General features: G+C 42.8%; 1 protein-coding gene across 4 annotated transcripts in view; it reads right to left on the reverse strand.

Moving 5' to 3' along the window:
- ANAPC7 (anaphase promoting complex subunit 7) overlaps positions 1 to 20,918 on the reverse strand; it is a 42,187-nt gene that overhangs the window by 10,262 nt on the left and 11,007 nt on the right. For 2 of the 4 annotated variants that reach the window (XM_055550870.1, XM_055550873.1), the window contains exons 4-11: positions 20,627 to 20,738; positions 20,206 to 20,359; positions 19,375 to 19,517; positions 17,660 to 17,777; positions 16,877 to 17,073; positions 14,382 to 14,606; positions 13,596 to 13,746; positions 11,071 to 11,911 (exon numbers count right to left, since the gene is read on the reverse strand). In XM_055550870.1, coding sequence (XP_055406845.1) covers positions 11,722 to 11,911; positions 13,596 to 13,746; positions 14,382 to 14,606; positions 16,877 to 17,073; positions 17,660 to 17,777; positions 19,375 to 19,517; positions 20,206 to 20,359; positions 20,627 to 20,738 — 1,290 coding nt within the window. In that variant the 3' untranslated portion in view covers positions 11,071 to 11,721. Of the gene's footprint in view, positions 1 to 11,070; positions 11,912 to 11,948; positions 12,085 to 13,595; positions 13,747 to 14,381; positions 14,607 to 16,876; positions 17,074 to 17,659; positions 17,778 to 19,374; positions 19,518 to 20,205; positions 20,360 to 20,626; positions 20,739 to 20,918 lie in introns of those variants that run through there. The other 2 variants (XM_055550871.1, XM_055550872.1) reach the window with 2 other exon arrangements.

Here is a 20,918-nt window from a genome sequence, read left to right on the forward strand (position 1 = left end):
AAGAACTAAAGAGCCTCTAGATGAAAGTGAAAGAGGAGAGTGAAAAAGTTGGCTTAAAGCTCAACATTCAGAAAATGAAGATCATGGCATCCGGTCCCATCACTTCATGGGAAATAGATGGGGAAACAGTGGAAACAGTGGCTGACTTTATTTTTCTGGGCTCCAAAATCACTGCGGATGGTGATTGCAGCCATGAAATTAAAAGACGCTTGCTCCTTGGAAGGAAAGTTATGACCAACCTAGACAGCATATTGAAAAGCAGAGACATTACTTTGCCAACAAAGGTCCATGTAGTCAAGGCTATGGTTTTTCCAGTGGTCATGTATGGATGTAAGAGTTGAACTATAAAGAAAGCTGAGCACCTAAGAATTGAGGCTTTTGAACTGTGGAGTTGGAGAATACTCTTGAGAGTCCCTTGGATCTCCTAAAGGAGATCAGTCCTGGGTGTTCATTGGAAGGACTGCTGTTGAAGCTGAAACTCCAATACTTTGGCCATCTGATGCGGCGAGCTGACTCATTTGAAAAGACCCTGATGCTTGGAAAGATTGAGGGCAGGAGGAGCAGGGGACGACAGAGGATGAGATGGTTGGATGGCATCACGGACACAATGGACATGGGTTTGGGTGGACTCTGGGAGTTGGTGATGGACAGGGAGGCCTGGCGTGCTGCAGTTCATGGGGTTGCAAAGAGTCAGACACGAATGAGTGACTGAACTGAACTGAACTGACAGAAATAGAGGTAAGACTAACCAAAATCAGTAGAAATTATAAAATATGTTTTTATGTCTGGAAACTAATCAGAAATCTTTTAATTCAGGACTAAGAGTACAAAAAGTTTAATATTTATATGTCTGATATTTATACATTTGACCTATTAAGAAAGATCCCACTGAATATGCCAAGTTTACTTTTTAAAATGTACTCTACTGATGTATCATCCAAGTACAAAAAGAGGGGCAGTAGTGTACATACAAACTCAGGCAATTTAAAATTATTTCTGAAAAAATACACGAAGAACTAGTAATTATGATTGCTTCTGAGAAGGGAATTAGAAGAAAGAGGACGGGAAGTTTCACCTCACACCCTTTTGAAAATTATGAATCTAACTTAAGAAATATATCAGACTATCTAATATTAACAATTTAATGGAATGGATACACATATATGCATGGAGGAGTCCCTTCACTGTTCACCTGAAAGTATCACAAGATTTTTAGTCGGCTATACCACATAGAAAATGTTTTTGGTGTCAAAGAAATAAAAATTAAATTAAAAAATTTTCATGGAAGTACAAAGAACTAAGAATAGCCAGGACACTGCTAAGAATAAGATCAGGAGGTCATACTCTTCCAAATATCAATACTTTATATAAAGCTGCAGTAAAATTAAGACAGTGAGGTATAGGCGCTGGGATAGAAAAACTGACCAATGGTATGGAAAAGAGATCTTAAAAACAGAGGTGCTCCTCTATGAACATCTGATCTGCAACCCAGCTGGCATTATAGATCAGTGGGAAAACAAGTAACATTTAAATAATATGTGGTTATCCACATTTAAACATAAATTTTCAAAAATCAATAAAACTGGATCTCTATCTTGCACTGTATATACTGGTGAATATATCTTTGACCTTGTGATGAGGAAAGATTTCATAAGATTTAGAAAATATAACCACAGAGAGTTCCCTGGTAGCCTATTGGTTAGGACTCTGGACTTCCACTGCCATGGCCCAGTGCAATCCCTGGTCAGGGAACTGAGATCTGGCAAACTGCAGACTGTGACTGAAAAAAAAAACACCAACCAACAACAGACACAAAAAAGAAAGAAAATACAACTTTGAAGAAAGAAACAGTGGTAAATTCAAGTACATTAAAATTAAGAACCTCTGTTAATCAAAACATACTATTAAAGAGAATGACAAGGCAAGTCACAAACTGGAAGAAGATGCAAATGCAACTAATATTCTGAATTATATCCAGAATATTTTTCAAAAAGAAATTCTGTGAAAAATATAAACAATGCAATAGAAAAATAGGTCAAAAAAGCTTTCAAAGAAGAGGAAGCACAAATAATTCCTAAATATATGAAATGATGGTCAACCTTGTTACAGAAACTTGTGAGAATTCCCTGGTGGTCCAACAGCTAAGAATCTGCTTGCCAATACAAGGGATATGGATTCTATCCTTAGTTTGGGATATGCCCACAGGGCAACTAAGCCTGAGTACCGTAACTACTGAGCCAGCGCTCTAGAGCCCATGCTGTACAATAAGAAGCCACCACAAGAGGAAGACCGAGCACCTCAACAAGAGCACAGCCCTGCTCGCTGCAACTAGAAAAAACCCGAGTGCAGCAATGAAGGCCCAGCACAGCCAAAAATAAACATATTTAAAAAAAAACAACACACAGAAACTTGTAAGTTAAAATCACATCATCCTACTTCCAGGAGAAAATTATGGTTTGACAATATCAAATGTCAGTGAGGAATTGGGACAAAGGGCTGCAGGTGTGCTCATGAATTTGTACAACTTCTTGGAAAACACTTTTCCACCATATCTGGTAAAAGTGAACATGAACATACCCTACATACCTCAATTCTATCTCTGAGTGTAACTCTATACAACTTTGTGCTTTTATGCTCAGAATTACACATGAAAATATAAAAAAGCAGCACTGCTTGAAAAAAACCAGAAATAACCAAAATGGCAGAATCCATCATTGGCAGAATTAATATGGGAGTGGTAGATGCGCACAGTGGGATATTATATAGCAATGAGAGTGAGCATAGCATCCTACACAATGGACTTCCCAGGTGGCTCAGTGCTAAAGAAACTGCCTCAGTCCCTGGGGCTGGGAAGATCCTCTGGAATACGAAATGGCAACCCACTCCAGTATTCTTGCTTGGAAAATCCCAGACAGAGGAGCCTGGCAGGCTACAGCCCAGGGGTCACGAAGTCAGACACAACTGAACGCACAGAGCACATCCTGTACTCTGTGTCATGTACGGATGTGAGAGCTGGACCATAAAGAAGGCTGAGTGCTGAAGAACTGATGCTTTTGAATTGTGGTGCTGGAGAAGACTCTTGAGAGTCCCCTGGACTGCAAGGAAATCAAACCAGTCAATCCTAAAGGAAGTCAAGCCTGAATATTCATTGGAAGGACTGATTCTGAACCTGAAGCTACAATACTTGAGAGCCGACTCATTGGAAAAAACCTCAATGCTGGGGAAGACTGAACGCAAAAGAGGGCAGCAGAGGATAAGATGGTTAGAAAGCATCACTGACTCAATGGATAAGAATTTGAGCAAACTCTGGCAGCTAGTGAAGGACAGGGAAGCCTGGCATGCTGCAGTTAATGGAGTTGCAAAGAACTGGACATGACTTAGCAACCGCACAACCAAAAAAAAAAGCTAAGATTTTTAGAAGGGAAAACTGTGCAGGGTATATGGGAATTCTCTGTACTACCTACTCAATTTCTCTACAAATCTAAAACTGTTCTAAAAAAAGTCTATTAATTAAAATATGAATTTATAGGAGTATTAATATGAATCAACTTAAAAAATGTTAAGTAAATGTATCATAGTAAAATATTAAAACATGACTTTAAGTTCAAGAGTAGCAAATAAATGTTATTTAGGACAAAAACTTGATAAAACTGAAAATAAAAACAATGGAAAACCAGTATTACAAGTGAGAAAAATGAGCTTTTTGTTCAAGGTTCACAGAACTTCTAGGGTCAGAAAGTATAGTACAAAAACAAGATATGCAATAGTGGTTACCTCTGGCAGGGCTAGCGGGGAGAAAAGGGCAGGAGGAGGGACAGAATGGGGATGTGATCAGGTTTGAGCATAAGGGGTCTTCTGAGACTGTTCTTATCCTGGTTAAAGTATATATGTATGTTTCTACATCTTTTCCTCTATATGTATGCCATATTTTAAATTTTTTATGCTTATTTAAAAAAAGAAAGGAAATCTTTACCTGGCCCTGGGCAGGCTCTAGCCCTAGTGCCCTGGCACAATTTTGTTCTTCTTCATGGGAAGCTGCTCTCCAAGATCTGGTTAGGGGTCTTTACATAGCCTTGTCCTCTGAGGTGGCTCCCCCTGGCCTCCCCTAAGCTGACAGAAGCTGCCTGCCTGATCAGCACACAGCTGGCTAGAGTAGCTCCAGACAGAGGTCATCTCTGTCCCTTCCTGTCAAACAGCATCAAGCTAAGCTAAGCTAAGCGGCAGCATGGACTGGGGAGCAGTGGGGACCTGTGGGGGCTTTGGGGATCAGCTTGTTTTAGTCCATCAAGGACAGGGCTTCAGTCTGGGTACCACCCAGGCTGAAGGACAGAGGCCTCTCTCAGGAAAGGTTCCTGCTTGCTACCATTCCTTCTCAATTCCTGGACAGAATCTTCACTGTCCCTGGGGATTGACAAGGGAGATAGGCCAGTGAGGAGACTGGACTGAACTCATAAGTGGATGATGATCTAAAAATTAATTTCCCCAGAGCCACAGATCTACATAGGACTACACCTGGCACTGAGAGGAGCTCAGGACAAATCTGTTGATCTTGCACCAAAGGGGCACAGACTGTGAGCCAAAAGGCAACAGCTCGTGTCCACAGGGATGCTGACCCCAAAAGGACCAAAATTTAGCCCTGGGAGTCCAGTCTTCTCCCACAAGACCCACTCCAAGACTCCAATGCTAACAGCCCTACCACAAAACCCCACACACCAGACAATCCAGAGAGGGGTCCTGACTCCCTGAGAGATTAAGGGCCACATAGCCATTGACCTGAGCCTTCTTCCTGGTGGCAGGGAGACATCCTCCCTTTGAGAGGCTCAGGCTTCCTACTAGGGAGAGTGGAATTCCTCCAAGGAGGCAATGAAAGGATGGAGGCTCAGAGAGGACACAAGTAGCCAGCAATCACCATCACTCACACACACACACACACACACAAAGCCTTCCAGCAATCACCATCACACACACACACACACACACACACACACAAATAAGCCTTGTCAAGCAGCCTCCCTCAGTCCTAGAGTGGAGATACGACCTCAGTCCAGGAAATACCCCCCAACCCAGAGCCAGCAACGGCTGTCTTATGGGGGAAGGGGTCCCAATCCAAAGGCCTCAGCAGACCTCACCAGTGTCCCCCATAAGCTCCCACTCCAGCAAAGGGAAGTGAGATGGGAGTTTCAGAGAGTGGGAAGTTCCTGGTTCACCCCTAACTTGCAGGCCATGGATGGACTCCTGAGGCAGACTGGGGCAGCTGGGGCACACCAACCAGAGACAGGGAGGCTGCAGGGCTGGCCTGAGCTTAGAGATTCACTTCACAGAAAGAGGTCCAGCTAGTTAGCCTCCCCGAAAGTTCAAAAAAGGTCACTGTATCCTTTCGCTCTGAAATCCCCCTCCTGGGAATTTACCCAAAGAAGGAAAAAGTTGTGAGCACAAAGGAGGTCACCAGTGTTGTTTACATAAAGAGACAGGCACTGGAAGATTTAAGTGGCCAGTGAGAGCCGCACTGTGATGGTACTGTCCCTGCCAGACAGTTTGGCAGCTCTTAAATCCAGTAAGCCTGGATGGACAGCAAGAAGCGCTTAGAGCCAATTTTCTCCTAACAGCTACAGAGATCACAGTCAAAAACACACAAAAACTCTAGGGTGAGAAATCCTGGACAGATGAGGACTGTTTGCTCATCTATGAAATGTGGCCAATTTAGTGATGATGCCTCACGAGTGTGAGGCTAAGATGTGATAACACAAGAACAGAGAGGGCGTGCCTCATACCTCAGGCCAGACGAGTGCTCAAGAAACAGCAAATCAAAATGATACAGCTTTTATCACCCCCAAGACCAGTTAAAAAAAAAAATCACTTGATGACACCATCAAGTGTTGGTGAGGGTTCAGGAAATAAGCACTCCCTGTGGTAGGTTACATAACAGCCCTACCACAAAACCCCACACACCAGATAATCCAGAGAGGGGTCCTGACTCCCTGAGAGATTAAGGGCCACATAGCCATTGACCTGAGCCTTCTTCCTGGTGGCAGGGAGACATCCTCCCTTTGAGATGCTCAGGCTTCCTACTAGGGAGAGTGGAATTCCTCCAAGGAGGCAATGAAAGGATGGAGGCTCAGAGAGGACACAAGTAGCCAGCAATCACCATCCCCAACACACACACACACACAATAAGCCTTGTCAAGCAGTCTCCCTCAGCCCTAAAGTAGAGATACGACCTCAGTCCAGGGAACACCCCCCAACCCAGAGCCAGCAACAGCTGTCTCATGGGGAAAGGGATCCCAATCCAAAGGCCTCAGACCACCTCACCAGAGTCCCCCATAAGGGGGAAAATCTATTGTTGGAGTGCAATCTGACAGCATCTATGAAAGCCTTAAATGCACATACTCTGAGACCAGAAATTTCACAAGGACTTGGCTTCTGCAAGTCTTTGGCATATTACGTCAAGACATGTTCAAATCCCTTATGATTATACAGTGGAAGTGACAAATAGATTCAAGGGATTAGATCTGGTAGACAGAGTGCCTGAAGAACTACGGATGGAGGTTCATAGTACTGTACAGGAGGTGGTGACCAAAACCACCCCCAAGAAAAAGAAATGCAAGAGAGAAAGGGAAAGATATACCCAACTGAATGCACAGTTTCAGAGAACAGCAAGCAAAGATAAGAAAGCCTTCTTAAGTGCAAAGAAATAGAGGAAATGCAAAGAAACAGAGGAAAACAATAGGAGAAAGACCAGAGATCTCCTCAAGAAAATTGGAGATACCAAGGGAACATTTCATGCAAAGATGGGCACAATAAAGGACAGAAACAGCAGAAAAGATTATGGTGACAAGAATATACAGAACTACACAAAGAAGGTCTTAATGACCTGGATAACCATGATGGTGTGGTCACTCACCTAGAGACAGACATCCTGGAATGTGAAGTCAAGTGGTCCTTAGGAAGTATCACCACGAACAAAGCTAATAGAGATGATGGCTGAACTCTGGCTGATCTATTTCAAATCCTAAAAGATGCTGCTGCTGAAGTGCTGCACTCAATGTGCAGCAAATTTAGAAAACTCAGCAGTGGCTACAGGACTGAGAAAGGTCAGCTTTCATTCCAGTCCCAAATAAAGACAAAACCAAAGAATGTTCAAACTCCTGCACAATTGCACTCATGACAGTGCGGACTGTAATAATTACATACAAAGCTGGAACCAGGTATCTACAAACCACAGAAGGGCTACAGAAGTGGTTCAGGAACAGAATGGGATTCTTGGAACTGTTAAAGACAAGGAAGAGCAGAGTGAGAATGCTGGCAATTTCTGTGTTTACAGCATGACCAGTTTAACTTCCATATACGTATCATTAGGTAAAAGCACAAAACTATTTTTCTAAATGTAGTACTGGAAAATCATTTTGTGGAGATATTGGGATTCAGTAGAGACTGGGAAGTAGATGTATTTTTAATTTTATACCTTTCTCTCTGAACTTTTAACCAAGTGTACATTTATGTAACATGTAATACATTACAAACACGTGTTAATAGGGTTATCTGAATGGCAGTATTATAGGCCATTTCTTTTATTTTTTAGATATATGTATTTTTTTAACCAGTTTTAAGTAGTTTGTTATGCAACCATCATCCATCTTGAGTTTTCTCCACATTCCAAACTCATACTCATTAAAATCCCCATTCAGTTTTCCTCTAGGCCCTGGTAAGCATCACTCCGTCTCGATTAATCTGACTCTTCTAGGGATCTCAAAGAAGCAGAATCATTCTACCATCCTTTAGCAGCCAGCTTATTTCACTTAGAATAATGTCCTTAAGGTTTATCCATGTTTTACCATGTGGCAGGACTTCCTTCCTTTTTAACATTGAGTAACAAAATATACTTGGTTTTGTTATTCTATTCATATAACAATGGACACTTGGGTTATTTTCATTGTGAATAATGTTGCTATGAATGTGTGTATGCAATTGAGACGCTGTATCAATTCTTTTGGGTATACACCAGGAGAAATGGAATTGCTGGCTCATGTAAGTAAATGGTTTTTTTTTTAATTTTTGAAAAACAGTCAGACTGTTTTCCATAGCATCTGTATTATATTCCTACCAGCAATGCATGAGGGTACGTGGTTATTTTTAAACTGTTTTCTTCTAATGGCTGCTAAGGAGACTGACGTTATCTTCTGGCTTTTCTTGGTGTTGCCGGTACCCTGTAGTTGGTGAAATAAGTAACATGGTCTGTGACGACAACTGATATCCTGCACACACCCAGGCCCCAAAGGTGTAGGCAGGGCAGGTCAGAACTTCCAGACAATAGAAGCCTGCCCTCTGTAGCCCATGACTGGTACCCCCTTCTACTACCCCAGGGCAGGGAGGCTCCTGGGGGAAATGGAAAACCTTAGTAAGGCATTTACCTCAATAGGCCCTCCCAGTGCCAGGGATTCCTGGCAGGTCTGGTTGTGGCTGCTGTCCCCAGAGGCAGAGGTGAGGTTCTTCTTGAGTCAGGCTTCACCGCCTGTTGTCGGCAGAGATAATGCAGTCACTATGCGGCAGGCAGTGCCCACAGCTTCTGGGTCAGCAAGCAGGCCTAGGCATGGGCTCCAGAGACTTGGTTATGGGAGATGCCCCCACCCACAAGCAACTACACGGTGAGGCCCCCAGGGGCCCTCTAAAGTCGGGCCTATAGCTTCTGGGGCCCTCTAACTCCCTTCTCCCAGGTTTCTCAGTATTTGGACAGGAACACCTGTATCAGAATAGTAAATTGGGATGAGATTGAAGATGCAGACTCTTCGGTCCAGGTCCCAGACTTGGATTAAGGTTTGGTGTTGAGCCCATAAATCTGAATAAGAGACACATAATCAAGTTCCAGAATTACAGATTCAGGCAAAAGCTGGCCTCATTCTCTGAGGAAGAGTTCAGAGCCAGGTGTGTGGCCTCTAATAAGGCTGGCAAGGAGAGCGCCTGACACAGTCCTGTAGGACCACATCCCCGACTCCTGGCACACGGCAGGAGTTCACAAGTGAAGAGTGATGGCCCAAGCCCAGGGGTACGGAACACCCTTTCTTAGGACCCTGCCTCCCTGCTCAGCAGGACCTCCAGGAGAGAAGAGCAAGGTTTCAGGGTGAGTCCACCAATCCCCAGTTCCCCAGAAAAGAACTGGCATTCTAGAATTTCCATTACTCTGGTGATAACAATGATGTTCATAATGGGGACAATGCCGAACTCCTCACAGGATTATTCAGTCCTCAGTCCAGGGGTAGATAAGGGAGCCCAGAGTGTGTGGGCTAACAACCTGGCCCCTAACCCACAGCACTGACAGGTGAGTTGAAATGAGGTGAGACTAAAAACCCAGCCCAGCCTGCTCCAAACACATGCATCAAACAATCTGGAAGGAGTCAGGAGGAATACCACGCATCAGGTTAAAACATCCCCATGTTGGCTGTGTGGAGATCCCGACAGCAGCAGGAGACTGCAGGCACATGGAAGGCCATCCCTTAGCAGGCTGCTTGGTCTTCCGCAGGTGGCTCAGTGAGATGGTCAGAGCTGGGCGGCCTGATTCTGCCCCTGCTTCCTGGGGCTCCTTACTCTCGTAAGGTTTTTTGTTTAGGAGAGCAAGTAACAGTGGCAGAGAGCACTTCATGCCAAGTGAAACTCTTCCCATTCTCTGAAGTGGACCAAGGGTGTTTTCAACCCTACGTCAGGTGCTCTAAAGGTACGGTACTGTCACCCCAACACTGTGTGATGGATATATTGGAGCTGCAGGCGCGAAGGGCCTGAGGGATCCAGCGCAGGGTATTGCTGGGGTGGAGGGGCCTGGGGTGGACAGGCCAGGCTAGTCCAGGGGCCCCCAGCAGAGATGAAAGGGGAGGATCTTCGTGAAGCTGCTGACTGAAGGCAATGTACAGGCCTGGGTTCCAAGGCACATTCTGATCCTGAGAGAATCTCAGGGTTCACGGTGATGAGCCTGACATGCAGAAACAAGATCAGGAGGGTAGGGCTGGGCTTCCTCCCCAGAAGAGGTTTCACCTTTTCTCTCAAAGCACTGACTGCTCATGGCTGCTCATGGCAAGTTGAGGAAGGACATGAGCCTGCAGTTTCTTTTCTGGGCCGCACATTCACCTGGTGTGACTCCAACTGCCTGTTGGGCTCTTTAAAAACTGCTCTGTCAAATGATGCTACTCAAGCTTTTGTTCTCATACTGATACTTTAACAGTAACTTTTTGCCCACTTTAGATTGCAGTAACCAAATGTTCTGAGCTCCTAAACTATTGCACCCTGCTGCTGCTACTGCTGCTAAGTCGCTTCAGTCATGTCCAACTCTGTGCGACCCCATAGACAGCAGCCCACCAAGCTCCACCGTCCCTAGGATTCTCCAGGCAAGAACACTGGAGTGGGTTGCCATTTCCTTCTCCAATGCAGGAAAGTGAAAAGTGAAAGGGAAGTCGCTCAGTCGTCCAATTCGCGAAGAGTCCAACTCTTCGCGACCCCATGGACTGCAGCCCACCAGGCTCTTCTGTCCATGGGATTTTCCAGGCAAGAGTGCTGGAGTGGGGTGCCATTGCCTTCTCTGATTGTACCCTAGACATGTACAATAGTTCTGTTTAAGACAGAACTTCCCATTTATGTCAAATTAATACTCTGTACTACCTTTGACTAATTTTAATGAGAATTTGAGATTAGCTGCACCACCCCTTACTACCTTGACCTCTAAAAGCATCGCATTTTAAACGAGGAGGAGAGGGTGGGTGAAGTCTCCCAACACACGAGCCCAGGAATGAGACCCCTGCTGATCCCACAAAAGAATGTTGAAATCAGACATCGACCTCAGCACCCCTGACAGAGACTGGCAAAATCAATCTAAAATCCAGCCAGACTCTTCCCAGGAATTTACCAATTGAAAATGCAAATAGATGAACCAACTCAGTATATCTGAGGTTCCCATTCCTTCTGGCTCCCAACAATCTGGGAAGGGGGTCTATTTATGGCAAATAATTCTATGTCTGAATCAATGCACTGTAAACAAGAGACCAAAAAAAGAATCTATAAAGGGCTCCCATTCTGATCAACCCAACACCATTACTATACAAAAAACAGTTTTATTAATTACCCCAACTGCGCTTCTGTTCATGCTCTCGGTCACACTTGTTTCTCAGACTCAGCCCAGGCTCATAGGCAAGTTACCAGGTTAGCAAATCGGAAAACTGTTCTGTAAAACAGCAACTGTCAGCTTAAGGCATTACTAACATTGCAGAAGGAAGCAAGGTTACTAGGGAAGTTTGGACAACTCAGGATGATGATTTCTGGGACAGGAAACCCTCTCTGAAAGGGCCAGCCCATGCTGCCGCCGGGAGATGACTCTTGCTCTGGACGACAGGTCGCCCCTTTAAATCCATCCACAGTATCACAGACAAAACACTGTCTAGTCCTCGAGCTTTCAGATTTTGAAACAAAAAGCACTCTGTCCCAGAAGCCCCAACACGTCCATGGGCCTCTCAGAGCACTCACTTGGGCCTCCCTGGCAGGAGCAGGGGAGGATGCAGGGTTGGTCAGGCTCGGTTTTTAAAAGTGAAGTCACTACTAGAAATATGGAGTAAGGGGCAGGGACCCCTGCTGCAATCACATGCTGAATCATTGTCCTCCCAGAGAGCAGGCTCCTACGGGTTCCTTCAGTCCACGGAAGTGCTCAGAGCAGGGCAGGCCAGTGTGGCCTCGGAGCTGCTGCCTGCCTCACTGCATGCCGAACCACTGCTCCTGGTCAGCCCACTGGGCCGCCTCACTGTCGCTGCCCTCCAGGTCCCCTTCTTCCCCACTCCCTTCCATGTCGTCCACATCCTCCTCCTGAGTGGCATCCGTGGGACTCTCCTCCTTCTCCATCTTCTGCATCCCCTCTAGAGACTTCTGGTCATTGGGGTCCAAACTAGGGGACAACAAAACAGAGGAGAGGCCTGAATCTCTGCCTTGCTTCTTGCTGGCTGATGTGTCATCTCCCTGGTACGGCAGTGAAATGATCACCCAGTCACAGAGAATCTGCTAATGCCTGGCCTCTCCAAACAACTCCAGTTCCATAGGCAGGATTGAGGGAGTCCACCACTAGAAGTGAAAAAGGCGTCTTGTCCTAAGTTTTAGAATTCTCAATTTGAATTTTCTCCATATATAGTTCTTAAATTTTTTCACACCTAAAACCCCTAGCATTCTGCTAGAGGAAGATACTAGATAAATGAAAAAGCAGCAAGCAATCATTAACAGAAAAATTCAAATATAATTTAAGAGTATGGGATTTCTAAGTTACAAGGTTACAAAAAATACTTATTTTTCTGTGCGTTAGAATTGTTCCATGTTCTTACAATACAATTAAGTATATCAGCATTTCAGAAGGCAACCAAAACCATCATGCTTACCATGAATCAGATTTGTCAACTCCTAGGTTAGACCCCAGGACCCAAAGTTACCCCTACCTGGGCATTTGACTGTAGGAGCTAGGAGTATTGCACATGTCTAAACCCTCAAAGTTCAGAGGGTCCAGAACATTTATTTACTTGGTTCCTAAAGAATCTTTCCGCTTGCCTTTGTGACCATCACTAAGGCCAGCTGGTGTCCAATCTCAAGCAAATCCCACCTCTATATTTTATCTTATTTTCTCATTTATTTGCTTCTGGGCTTTCAAAAAGCAGATGAAACCCACGTTGGAATCCTGTTCCTACTTATGTAACTATAGATGATCTGTATCATCTCTTCTCTGAAACCTTCTATACAGCTCTCACCCACACCCATGGATTCCCACCCGCTGTACTCCCACCTTGCCTTCTAGAGATTGCTTTGAAAGCACTTAGCACATGGTATCTGTTAGCCTGCACATCTGAAACTGTGAGCTCCCGGAATCACAGCATCCCCAGTGGTTACTGAGATGCCAAGCACATGAGTGGTGCTTAACTGCTGAACAAGTAAATGGATGTGATCAGACTCCATTAAAGACAGGCCTTCACCATAACTTTATAGACACACAGACAATCCTCAAAGAAATCACTTCTGTATTAAGCAGTAAGAATACCACTATTTATTTAGTATTTACTATGTACCAGGCACAGTGCTAAGAGCTTTACATGAAATAATCATTTAATCCTCATTTAATCATTTAATACCTAATAAGGTAGATAGATATTGACAAGGAAATTTGTTAGTAACTTCCCAAGGTAACAGGTGGTAAAGGTAGTATTCTTCAGAGCTTAAGTTCTTAACTACAGTAGATAGAAACATGGGAAAGTACTTACAATACGCTGATTTGAAAAAGCAGAATATAAAATATATACTACGTATAACCCTATAAAAATATGTATATGTGTTGGCAAGGCCAGGAAGATGATCTACACAAATGAAAACAGATGTTATAGTGGTGTGGCTGGTTATGAGTAAAACAGTTCTTTAATGTTGTTAATATCACTTAAGACTTTAGAAGTCATAAAGTAACAAACACTATCATTACTATTGTTACTGTGTTTTCAACTGTGGGCACATAGTGTGTGTGTTTCCAGAACTCCTGTTACACTGATCCCTGCCTCCTCTACCCCTCATGAGCTTCCCCCCATGGGAGGCTAAGTGCCTACCTTAGTGCTATACTATACTGGTCCATTGCTTCCTGATACTCATTGACAGCTACAAGGAAATCTCCTAGGATCCGATGCAGGACACAGTCACTCTGATTAGCTAGTGCGTTCCTCAACAAAGCAATTCCATCTTCATATTTCTGTTCTCTGCCTGAAAAGAAAAAGACCCTCATTTTCCTACTTACACATTTCAAAATATATTCCCAATGCAAGTCATATACATATAACCACAAAAATGATCACAATCCAAATATCTATTCATAGATGTCAAGAGAACACTGGTGTGGCAGGAAGTAAGACCAAGCTCATTTGAATCTCTATTCCATTAGGAGTCAGCAGTTTGAGTTCTGATTTTTAAAAACTTATTCTTAACCAAAGTTCATATAAAAAGCCAAAATGGATTTTATTTGCCAAACTAGCTCAAACTCAGTTCCTCACAAATCAGGATTTAAAAAAACCAAGGCTGAAAGGGAAGTCACAGGAGAATCATGATGGGTTAAAACCAGTTGTATTCGGCCCAAATTAGTTCAGGACAAAGTGAGCTGAATAGGTACTAACCGAGCATAGCTGGCTTGAGCCACTCTACAAGTAATTCACTGCCAACCCAAGAAGGTCTAAGCCAATTAAGTTTGGTTGTGCTAAATATAAACCAATTCAAATAGGCTCAGACCTACTGCAAAAGCACACACCTGTTTGGTCATCTGTAACCAACTGGGACTAGAGAATTCAACTGGACTCAGGTTTTACACAATTAACTAGGAACAGGGAAGTAAGCAAGATACTTACTAAGTAGTTCTGCTTTTTTCACCACAGCCTTAATGTAATCCGGCCTTTGGGTCAGGGCTTTATCTAATAAGGTTTTGGCTTTCTCCTGTGTCACTGGGTCTTCCAGACAAACGGTGGCTAAAAGGGTAAGGGTCTGTGCATTTGCTCCTAGAGTTTTGTAAACATTGTTAGCCATTACCATTGCTTCACGAATACTGTTGGAGGCTAAGTAACATTCGATGAGACCTAAAAAAATATAATACAAAGTTCAACCACATTACCATTCCAAGCCATGCTTCCATTCTGACAGCCTTCTAAACAGCAAATCTTCAAAGTTTCAAACAACAGGCAGGTCAGGGGAAGACTCCGATGGTGAGATCAGACTGAAGGGCATGTTAATGAAACAGCTAAGAGGTGCTCTTCCCAAGAGCACCTGATGAATATGGAAAAAGCCTGTAGTGCAAAGACATCTTTAACAGATATGCAGAAGTAAATCAAAGCATGTAGCCAGCTCAGCTTTCTGTTAGAGGAACAAATGTGACACTACTCATTAATTGATACTGTGAAAAGATGAAGTTTCCAACAAAACCCAAGGTCTTGCTGCCTTTTAACAAGCTGTTAATTTCCAGCACTGCTCAGTCGCTTTTAGTCCTAAATTTAAGGGGGAAGGTTCCTATTGTTCACCTCTAAAAACTAAAGGAACTAGGGGGCAACCTAGGGTCTCCCTAAACTGGATGAAAAGGGCTTATCACAGAGATCAAACATACTGAGACTGGCAGCTCTGCCTTTAAACCCACAGCAAGAGGCTGATGCTCCATGGGGACATTTCAACACTCAACTCTCAAATCTTCATGCCAAGAAATCGAAGAGAACAGAGGAAGTACTCTTTGGTACAAAGCACTCATCAAAACAGAAAAACAGCTTAAACCCCAAACCCACACACTCCCTGGCAGATTTTCTCTATATACACTCCTCCACCCTAGTGGCATTTATAACATTTGTGCACATTCTACCACACACTACAGTTACTTAACTAGAAATTACCTAACTCTTAAGGGCAACATGGTGGACTTTGGAATATGGTTGTTTGTAATTACTTGAATAGTTTTACTTTCCTGCTAAAGCCCCATAGGAAATTCAAAGGGAAATGTTAAGAACACACTTCACCCTTAATCCAGGGCCCTGATCAGTAAAGGAAGCTCAGCTAAAGGCTGCAAGATGCATCGGAGGGCATTACCAAGTCACCCTGATCCAAATCTCCAAATGGGAGCTTGAGTGAAGTCATCTCATAAAGCTTCACAGGCCAACTGGGGAAAAACTAACTATCCTGTGTCCAACCACTTATCTGGGTAATGGAAATACTCGACTGCATTCCTGGGCTGTTGTGAGACAGGCACACAGCAGAAGGGAATTAGTGTGATAAAAGCAATTGGAGGAAAGGGAAACTACTTTTAGGATCAAGAATTTAATCAGAAACCAAAAGCTTGGCTTGCTGCAGTTTCTTTAAGAACAAATCCAGAAGAGGCATAGATCTCTGGGTATATAAGTAGATTTGTTTTTCACTCCAACTTCCAATTTTCTTTCTTTTTTTAATCTTTTGGCCATGCTGCAAGGCATGCAGAATCCTACTTCCCTGACCAAGGATCAAACCCACGCCCCCTGCATTGGCAGGGCAGTCTTAACCACTGGACTACCAGGGAAGTCCCCAAACTGTAATTTTTATTTCTCAAATTTGAACTCATCTTTCTGTTAAGAGCAAATCACTCCTAGACTCCTGGGTTTATTTTTAAATTCTTATAAAAATATGCTTTGGAGGAACTGCATTTTGTAAGATCTATTTTAACGTCTGTGACTGAGTCACCAAATGCTGCTGAAGCTGGCACAGCTTTGAACTCCTAGGGTCAGTTCACACGAACCTAAAATAGTATGTAACAAAACAAAGCTTGACCCTGATGAGGCCTACTCTGGAGGTCACAATGAACTGACCAGTTCCCACAACCAACACTGACATGGATGTAGAGTTATCCTATGAGTAGTAGCCCAAGGTAAGACAACTGTAAAAAAAACAACAACAACAACAACAACAATAAAGACATACCAACCAATCCAGCATAGTGCCGGCACAGAGATTCACATTAACAAGTGAGCCACATCTGAGAAACAAAACAGAACAAAAAAAACACCAAAACTATACCCAAAACAAAAAAATAAGAAAAATGAATTACGAAAGTATGGAGTGAAAAGTCCAGCCCTAAATAAATGTGTAATGCCTAATGAAGTGGTTCACAAATATGTCTGCATGTTGGCATTACCTGTGATCATAAAAAAGTACTGACGCCTCTAGCCCAACAGCAAATATTCTGACTTACACAGCACTGAAATGACGTAGCATCAGGATTTTTAAAAGTACCCACGGAGGACTCCAATGTGCAACAGGGTTTGGAAATTGCTGGCCCAACAAAACCTTCCATCTGAGTGCCACAGCTATAGAGCCACACCATCTATAATTATCTTACCTTCATAACAATCTAAGCGACAAGGCGCAAGACGTATAGCCTCCCGAAAGTGGATTATTGCTTCCTGGACTCTGCCCATGTTTCTAAGTGCTGCTCCCTTAAGTAGCAAAGCTTGAACACTGTTACTGTTCAGCTGAATTGCCTTGGCTCCTAAATAGAGGGCTCGAGAATAGCGTTTGCTATAGAAGCTGTGACACCTGGAGGAAAACACAATCAAAGTTATCTGAAAGAAGACCATAAATAAATTTCATTCAAAAGGAAAAATCAAAGAGATGGCCTTCTACATGATCCTTACTACAAACCCCTTAAAACTTTAGCGTAAGGTATTAGTGAAAAACAACAGAACAACAAAAATCTACTGAATATTTATTTTTAAGGGTAAAATCTTGATATGGAAGGGAAAACTACAAAAAAAATCTGATGATCTGGATATGTTACCAGCTCAGAGATATTCAGAGAATTTGTTAAGCCAGGTCAATAACAAAGTAGCACAGCTCCTGGCCTGCTCACCAATGGCTTCTTGTGAGCAGGTCCAGAGCTGAGCATGATGTATTCACTCAGTAAACACTTATCCCACAAAGCAGGGGCAGTATCCTCATTTTCCAAATGAGAAAACAGACTGAGAGAAATGATGCATCCAGAGTCACAGACAGACCATGACTTGAATTCAAGTCTGATTATTCTTTAAACCCGTGCTTTCAAATCTATGTTCTATTTAGGTGAAACCACAATTTCCTAAAGAATCTACTAAAACTAGGGAGAAAAGGGAATGTATAAACATACCCAGAGACCACCCAGGGTTCTGCATGTTGGTCAGAAATATTAAAAAGGCGGCAGCCAAGGTTCTCCACATCCTCCAGCCGCCCTTCTCGTGCCAGGAGGTAGCCATACACATCCATTCCTACAGAGAAAGAGGCTCATTAAAGCAGCAGGGGTCTTTTCTAACGGAGCTACAACCTTCATCAGAGCCCACACAAGGGCTTCTGCAGGGTCTGAGCCCTCTCCAATATCATAAGCTCCTCCCATTTCTCCCATTCCCATTTTCCTACAGAATGACTATTAAAAAGACAAAACACATATAAAAGTAAAAATAAACAAATAAAAATAAAAAGCAAAGGAGTAGAAGGACCTACCTCACAATTTGAAAGCCTGTAATTTTCAGGAACTATTTGTCCCTACATCCTGTGGCGTGATAATACAGCCATAGTTATCCTAACACATAACCAGAAAAGGCCCCAAAAAAGCATCAAATTAAGTTCTCGCTTCCAAGAAGTCTAGACACAATCAGGAGTATACACTTAATATGCCAGTTAGTCTCAGAAAAAAGCTAGTCTATTCTAGAAAAAGCTATCCAGTTCTTTCTGGAGTCTATTTCATTTAAGATCATCCCCCTGCCCCCCCCCCCCCCACCGACCCCCTTTATTCTCATTTATGTTCTATTAAAAAAAAAAGGGGGGGGCCTTAGCTCACTGTCACCCATCTCTTACCACCATTCTCCTCCATTCCTTACTATTCCTTCAGATTCTCAAGAAAATGTCTCTTAAATCAAATTACTGCAACATTCCCTGACGTTCCTGGACTCGGCTCTGAGCTTCCAATCTTAAGTAGCTGACTACCGTCAGGCTAGTACTTCTAAAACGCCATTTTCACCACGGGCACAAGGCAGTTTGGTAAAGAGGAGTAACACTGGGCAGGAGGGACTCTGAGCAAACAAATCCATCTTTCTGAATCTGTTTCCCTATCTACATGCTTGTGAAGGTCCCCTCCCTGCTCTGTCATTCTTGTGGCTTAAGAGTCTACAAAACTGTTTATTGTCACAAGGCCGTATGTTTCTGATGGCCATTTTTGGGCCTTTGAAAGCAGACTTCTGCCTATTTATGCACCATTATTTCCCATCACTATTGCTGCACACATTTCCTTCACTCACTGCCAGTCACCAGACAGCCATCCTTTGGAAGTACAGACCTGCTGAGCTTCCCAGTAGGTCCACGCTATCTCTGTGGACCTGTGGCTCACCTCTTTAGCACCAATCTTCTTTTACATCAGTGACTTTTTAAAAAATTGTTGTTCACTTCTAATTACTTCTTTTAATCATCTTATCACTTTCTTAGTATCTGTTCACTTACTCCTTTTTAAACTAAATTTAAGGACATAGTGAACCTAAATTCCCTAAGAGGATATTATGATTCTGGGGATGCCATCCAAATTCTCAGTCAGACACACCATAAATTTATAAACCGTAAGAACGGGCTGTGATCCCTCCCCAAAGAAAAAAAGTCAAGTAATGATCTGTGGGGATATGACACTTGAATCCAAGCAAAAACAACTACTCAAAACGGAATTACCCAGTGTTAAGAGACATTGTCAGGACCTTAAAAAAAAGGCTACTCTAATATATTTTATGAAAAGCTGTTATCAGAAGACCATGCTATATCTTCTCCCTATCTTCTGATTTGACTCTGTACAGTCACCTCCATCCTGTCCCAAGTATTACCTACCTTTTATTAGATATGGATCCAACATCTGTGCCTGTTCAAACTTGAGGACAGAGTTTTTATTGTCTCCAGCTCTGAAGTACAGATCTGCTAAGCTTCCCAGTAGGTCCACATTATCTCTCAACAAGGACTTTTTCTCTAGTGAACTTCAAAATATTAAACATGAACCTTAAAATATATCTTAAGTCTCTTAGTTGTTGAACCTGGGTGATGGGCATAAGGGTACTATTTTATGTAAGATTTTTCATTTTTCATAATGAAAGACTTCAAAAACAAACCATGTAACTAATTTTCTTAATTCTGAGCTTGTAATTTAAAATTATACAAGATAAGATAGTAAATACACAGAATAAAGCAGAAATCTCTCTCATTACCTAGAAAGAACTTTCTGGTTGCAGTTTTCCAAAAGATAATATATACTGTATGTGTTAAATATAATATCATTCAAAGTAACAGCTATTTATTACTCAACCAAATGACTCTGCCTAATACAAATCCCACTCTGATGACCTTGGACTTTACCTAACTAGAAAGTAAAACCCCAGTACCGAGGCAACCCAGGTCAGATGGTGCAAAAACCATGCTTCTAGGACATCCAAAAAGATGTTCTTTCAGGTTCAAGTATGACACACAGAGTTAAACTTGGTCCAAGTTTACATTTAACAAAGATTGTTACATCTGGGGCCACTGAGTACATTAAGAGATTAACAAAGCCCAGGGACAACAGGCTTTACAACAAGAGATAAGCATCTCATTTTTCCATTTTGCTAATTTAGATACATCAACTTCCATATAAGGGTCCTAAGAATATTCAATTAACTTTGTGGTTCTCACCAAATGGTATTGATTGCTCTCGAATTGTCACCAACATGCACAAAAGCATAGGCTTTGATCCACACAGAAAGCCAATCCAAGTTAGGCACAGTCTGGATCACATTCATCGTCATTGACGCCACCTCTGCACCTTTTACAGAAAGAGACAGCAAACCTAATCCAACAGAAAGTAGGAGAAAGAAGGTGAGGCACAGCATCCTCTACAATGCAAGAAGCAATAGGCTACACTTTTCCAAGGCTGTAAGGCAACCCTTTCCCTATTTTAAGCAAGATGCATATGACAGAACAACTACAGTATGTTTTCAGCGGTGAAAGAATACACAGCAGTAGTAACCTAAATTATTCTAATGTACAGCCAAGATTAAGAATCACTATCTTAGAGAGTAAACAGTCCATGAAAATAGGGGAAGAATGACCTTACCTAGAATCGCATCAAGGGCTAATGGGCACTGCCTCAGCACTTCCTTATAGCTGGTGACGGAAGGTCGCTCCTGACCAGCCTTCTTGTACAGGTTTGCCAACATCATGTTTATCTGCAGTGAAAACAAAAGATAATAAGGTAAGTATTTAAAAATACAATCTTACCATTGGTAAGTTCTGATTTTCATTATTAGCTATTCTACTTTTTACTGAAAAATCTACCCAAGGCCCTGTGGAAACAAAGTGCAACCCCACTCTTCAAACAGAAAGGAAATTACTACCTTTGCTTTTCT

Source organism: Bubalus kerabau, chromosome 16 (genome assembly GCF_029407905.1).
Source record: "Bubalus kerabau isolate K-KA32 ecotype Philippines breed swamp buffalo chromosome 16, PCC_UOA_SB_1v2, whole genome shotgun sequence".
Lineage (NCBI taxonomy): Eukaryota > Metazoa > Chordata > Mammalia > Artiodactyla > Bovidae > Bubalus > Bubalus kerabau.